Below are 6,032 nucleotides of genomic sequence, written 5' to 3'. Positions count from 1 at the left end.
ATCGGCCACACATCGACTCAGCGTGGTAGCCAAACCAAAACGAGCCGAAAAACCAACATTTAAAAAGGCAATTTGGGTATCTGGATTCAATCCTATGACCACAACCGAAGAAATCAATGACTATATCATGGCAGAAACGCAGGTAAACGAGAAATCGAGATTCAATGTGCACAAACTAGTGAAAAAAGACAAAGATGTCACCACATTGAAGTTCGTTTCGTTCAAAATCGAATTAAATGAAGACGATTTTGATATTTTGATCAATCCGGAAGTGTGGGAAGAAGATGTTCTTGTCCGTGAGTTCTTGCAGAACAAAACTTTAGGTGATTTTTTCCCGGCATTGAACTCGAAAAACATCAGCAAATCACCGTCACCAGATATGATGGATTTAACCGTATCACCACCGATCAAAGCCACCGAAGCGTCGAACAAACAGGCCACATCATCAAACAAAATGAAACGAACACCACCGAACGAAAATCCGAACGAACATTGACACCGCATCGAAAACAAACACTAAGCTCGCCAAAAATAGTCTCGAATCAAACAAAAATCAATGTGTATATACAGAATACACATTCAATTCGGGACAAAGTCGATGAGGTACGATTAGCAACAAAATCGTGTCCTTTTCATATAATTTCTTTCTTCGAAACATGGCTTCAAAAGAACATTACTGACATTGAACATTTTGGCAAACGTTATAATGTGTATCGTGGTGATCGGACGGAACTCACAAGTGATAGAATCGATGGTGGAGGAGTGCTGATTGCTGTTGAATGCCAATTCAACAGTGAAAAGCTGATTCTATCGGAGCGCAGCGGCCTTGAGCACGTATGTGTAAAAATTTCGTTCGATTCGTGCAATATATATGTATTTGCTGTGTACATTCGGTCGGTACATGAAACCGCAAAATTCTTGGAATTTGCTGAGATCGTCAAGCTGATTCCATACAACGAACATGACATTGTAATTGTATGTGGTGACTTTAATCAGCCAGGTGTCAAATGGGTCAAAGCCGATGACGGTGAGTATTATTTGCCAATTAACGTATTGACAGAAGGTGGCATTGCTGTTTTTGACACAATGTTCGATTGTGGCTTTCACCAAATGTCAAATATCGTGAATCCAGCCGGAAATGTTTTGGATCTTGTTTTCACAAACAAGTTTTATGAAATGTCGTTGATTGAATCAACTAAACCAATGATAAAGTCCGACATTTGGCACAAAGCAATTGAAATCGAAATCACAATTGATGGAAACGAGTCCACATCACCGCAATCTTCGCAACAATATGCATACAACTCGGCCGATTTCGATTCGATGAACGAATTCTTTGCTGGAAATGACATTTTGTCAGAAATTAATCGAATAGATGACCTCGAGAATGCATTTCTAACTCTTAGGAATGTTCTACAAGAGGCGATCGATTCATTTGTCCCGAAGATAACCGTTCAAAGTAGCACTGATCCACCATGGTACACGAAACAATTGAAGCACATGAAAAATGTCAGAAGGAAAGCATACAAGCGAGCAAGGGAGACTGGCAATTTCGACGAATACAACACCATCACTGATTCGTTCGTCCATTTACAAAGCCAGCTATTCAAATCGTACATCGTCCGTATACAAGCGCAAATCAAATCAAATCCAAAACACTTTTGGCGGTTTGTGAACGACAGAAGAAAAAGAAGCGACATTCCTGCTATTGTTGAATACAACAATGAAACAGCAAGCACCGAAACGTCGAAAGCAGAATTATTCGCTGATTTTTTCGAAAATCAATACACACAGAGCGATAATATCGATTTGGATCAATTGCTGAGTGAATGCAGTGATCTCTCGTTTGATATCGAAATCAATGAACACGATGTATTGAAGGCATTGCAATCGATAAATGTGAATAAAGGAGCCGGTCCTGACGGAATATCACCGAAACTACTGAAGAACTGTGCACAATCTTTGGCAAACCCGTTAACAGTGCTATTTCGGAAATCATTGTATCAAGGATGTGTTCCGTCAGCGTTGAAAAATTCCAGGATTGTACCAATATTCAAGTCTGGTAAAAAGAGCAACGCATCGAACTATCGGCCAATAGTGATAATACCAACAATAGCCAAACTATTCGAAATTGTTGTGTATAGTAAAATCGACACATTTGTACAAGCAAAAATCAACCACAATCAACATGGTTTCGTAAAAAGTCGATCAACCTCAACAAATTTATTGCAAATGGTAAATTTCACGATGGATTCAATGATCGAAAAATGTCAAACGGATGTGTTGTACACCGATTTCGAGAAGGCCTTCGATCGGGTCAACCACAAAAGAATGCTACAGAAACTGGTGAAATTTGGATTCGGCCGACGACTAGTCAAATGGTTCCATGGATATTTGACAGCCCGTACACAGTTTGTTGGAATCGGCGAAAGAAAGTCACGTACTTTCACTGTCACATCAGGAGTACCTGCGGGAAGTATTTTGGGACCATGTCTATTTATTATTTTTATTAACGACATTGTCGAAACCGTGTCAAATGCACTTGTCTTACTTTTTGCAGATGACTTGAAATTGATTCGAAAAATACAATCGCCCAGTGATGCCATTACTTTCCAAAACTCCATTGATCAGTTGAATGATTGGTGCACTGAAAACAGCCTATATCTGAATCTGAAGAAATGCTTTGTAATGACGTATTCAAAAGGTGGAAACACAATCGACTACATATATACGATCAACAACGGCCAACACACGTTTGAACGAATCAATTTACACAAGGATCTCGGCGTTATTTTCGACAAAAAACTAACGTTTGTCAACCACATCGATGCGATTACAGCTAGTGCACATGCGGCTATGGGATTCATAAAACGGACACTAAAAAATAAGTTCACGATCGAAACGGCGAAAATATTATATTGTGCACTTGTCAGATCAAAATTAGAATACGCGAGTATTGTATGGCAGCCATACCACCGTATACACTCAGATAGAATAGAATCAATTCAGAAAGACTTTGTGATATGGACATTAAGATTTGTTTACCAAAGAGACGAGAATTTTGTATTGCCACCGTATTATTTTAGATGTGATACTTTAAATATTCAACCGCTTTGGAGACGGCGTATAAATGCCTCTATATTTTTAATTTACGATCTCTTATTGGGTAGAATAGTATCGAGTTCACTTAGAGATAAGATTGTTTACACAAGACTTCAATATGACGTAAACCAAAGAAACTTAAGAAATACTGAACTTATTAGAGTAAGAACGTTTACAGCTGAATATGCACATAGTCAACCATTTTACGTGGCGTGTAGGAATTTTAATTTAATAAGAGAAACATTTTTGGAATCAGCATCGCGAAGCATTTTTAGAATTAGTATTGTTAAATTGGACAATTTGTTATTTAATATTCGGTAAAATAGACTAAGAAAAATTGTGTTATGAATAGTAATATACAATGGACACAGTCGATATCTGCTGCTCCGAAGTCGAAAAGACTGGCGGCTGGTATTCGATCGGGTAGTGTTTCATTGCAAATCATATTGTAAATAATTGTGATAAAATCAGTCTGTGATCAGACGGTGAATAAATAAATAAATAAATAAATAAATTTGGCTAATTCCACCGTGAGTTTTGAACATGTGAATTGAACGAAGTGTTTCGTTTGCTCACATGAGAACGTACCCTGCCAATTTAGGCGGGATCTGTTGCTGAGCCAAGTAGCCAATCGGTTCTTGACTCGTGAATATTCAATTGGTATGTATGGTTCTGGACCCTCTATTGCATCGTGATATAGCATAACAATTTTGATTGAATGTTTTTGTCATCAATTTTTCATTTAAGTTTTTATGCAATTGTTCATGTACACTTTACATCTCACGACAAATATACGATGAACTTCGCTAACAAAACAACATAAATTTTTCATATAAAATTAATTGAATTTTATTAATTTTTTTTAAATTACAAACATACGCATAAATAGTTCAGATCATTTTCGGTGTCAACAATGTTCATCGTTTCTGAAGCGACTACGATTGAATATACTTTGTCTGTTTACAATAAGCTTCGGGTATTCGAAAATATTGCATAATATCCTCAAGCGTAAATTGGTTCACGAATGGAGGGCTGTTTTGAATGTTAAGTATTATATTATTCATATAAGAGAAGCGCACTATGGAAAGAAAAACTAAAATAAATATTTTGGAAATTTTCAGTACAAAATATTTGTCGACACTACTGATTTGTACTTACCATAAGAAAACCAGAGAAGTCCAAATACACACCCAAGTAACGATTCATGTTTTGGGTCCAATTTTACCATTTCGGGCAAGAGCAGCGGATAAGAAGTTAACGATACCATTGTTTTCACTACAACAATACATAATGGTATGTCTGAGGACGAAACGTACATGATTTGATGTTCAGATTCACTGTGCATCCCAAACATTTCAGAAATGTAAGTAACTAAGCAACACGAATAAAGACATACTGTTTAGAACAAATAAGAAAAATAATAGGTTAATATTGAAAAAATCTGAGAGATATTTGATAGCTGAATCACATACTAAAAACGATCTGGAAAAATTGGGAAAAAATTACAAAAAATTGGCGTGCACCTCGAAATGAAAGAAAGTTCATCCCAATAAAAATAATCCATGTCACATATAGGCCAAAACGCATTGATTTAACCAGATAAATGTACACATTAGTTTTAGACTAGAAATAAAAAGAATAATGAAGTAAATAATGAACAAAATTTGAATAAGTAAATGGGGTGTACCTTAAAAATGTGATGTTGAATTAAAAGAATGTGATTCAAACTGTTCGAAATAGTGGATGGGATGATTGAAATGAGCAATATGATTCGAAGTATGTAGTCTTCACGGTTTAATTTTACATCTTCAATCCATAAACCAATAAATATTAAATACCAATAAAAAGAACACACTTCGCATAATATCCACACCATAGCATGATACAATTTGTTAAACCAAGAGTTATGGAAGCAAGAATCGGGATGAAATTTACTCAATGACAAAAGTATTGCTGAAATTAAAAAATCATATGTTTATATTTATATATAAATTTGTATTTATATTATACATTACTTGTAAAACAAAGAACGAAAAATATATCCAATCGAATCCTATCCGGAGTGTCTTGATTATTCTGGTGAAATAACACAAGCGATATTAAATTCTGAGATAATTTCAATTTAAGTATAAAATTACCAAATCCATATAAATCATCCTATAAAAGAACAGAGAGAAGTATAAATGAGAACCTTTAAGTGCATTTTCTCTTGATATTAGTTCCATTTTAATTATATCAAATAAATATATAATATTGTTTGACGTCTTTAAACAAAAAAACAAATGTTTTTGTGTACATCTGCCGGTCTATTCATGTAATGTTATAATAGATCCTTTTCATGACAGATCCTTTTTTTAATAGATGGCGCTTTATCTATTACAAGTTATCAACTGAAAAAAACTAATTCAAACATTTTCCTAAAATATAGAGAGATAATTTGGTGTCTCAAAAATAAGTTGATAATTATATTCAAGTATATTCGATTTTGGCCAAATTTATACGACTTAAAAGGACTAAAAACGATTAAAAACGAATTAATTTGACGAAATTTCTTGAAAAACATTCCCAGAAAATAGGTGAAATTCGATTTAATTTTCAACAAATCAGATGTTCACCTTTTTGGCCTTTTTCAAACAATGGCATATTTTGTACAAATTGCGATCAACAGAAGTGGTAGTTTACAACTACTACATTTTCTTTACTCAATATAGGTCATTTGTGAAGAAAAACGGTTACTGCCGCTGTGATTTTTGTTAGTTATATCAGATAAGTAAAAAACACTTCTTTGGAAGTTCTCACTGTGACGCATTACTGTAAATTTGGAAATGTTCTGATATAAATTCTCAGTGACACGTTCGTTCATGCATTTTAATTTTATCGATGATCGTATTCGTTCGTTGAATTTGGATGAAAGTCAAATGGCTGATGTT

The 6,032-nt window shown here is 34.8% G+C and overlaps 1 protein-coding gene across 2 annotated transcripts; it reads right to left on the bottom strand.

The window, feature by feature from the left end:
• Positions 1-3,986: 3,986 nt before the first annotated feature.
• On the bottom strand, positions 3,987-5,350 carry LOC116351422. 2 transcript variants are annotated; one of them, XM_031783520.1, is made up of 6 exons: positions 5,241-5,350; positions 5,118-5,178; positions 4,790-5,055; positions 4,575-4,725; positions 4,261-4,497; positions 3,987-4,180 (listed from the first exon to the last, which is right to left on the bottom strand). In XM_031783520.1, the coding sequence occupies exons 1-6, from the start codon at positions 5,325-5,327 to the stop codon at positions 4,038-4,040; spliced, it is 945 nt and encodes a 314-aa protein (XP_031639380.1). In that variant the 5' UTR covers positions 5,328-5,350; the 3' UTR covers positions 3,987-4,037. The 2 variants fall into 2 exon arrangements, with proteins under 2 accessions (XP_031639380.1, XP_031639381.1); XM_031783521.1 differs by having other exon boundaries at positions 4,626-4,725.
• Positions 5,351-6,032: the final 682 nt, after the last annotated feature.

The sequence above is a fragment of the Contarinia nasturtii genome, unplaced genomic scaffold (assembly GCF_009176525.2).
Source record: "Contarinia nasturtii isolate CC-2019 unplaced genomic scaffold, AAFC_CNas_1.1 Cnas_scaffold_5432, whole genome shotgun sequence".
NCBI lineage: Eukaryota > Metazoa > Arthropoda > Insecta > Diptera > Cecidomyiidae > Contarinia > Contarinia nasturtii.
The sequence above is the reverse complement of the archived record's forward strand: the minus strand, read 5'-3'. Positions and strand labels throughout refer to the sequence as shown.

Bases quoted from the DNA above. Each gene is read 5' to 3' on its own strand.
- LOC116351422 (XM_031783520.1), bottom strand. From the start codon at position 5,327: ATGGAACTAATATCAAGAGAAAATGCACTTAAAGGTTCTCATTTATAC. The intron at 5,056-5,117 runs GTAATGTATAAT...TTTTAATTTCAG, and splicing joins TTTCGTTCTTTGTTTTACAA to CAATACTTTTGTCATTGAGT. The intron at 4,726-4,789 runs GTACACCCCATT...TTTTATTTCTAG, and splicing joins TTCAACATCACATTTTTAAG to TCTAAAACTAATGTGTACAT.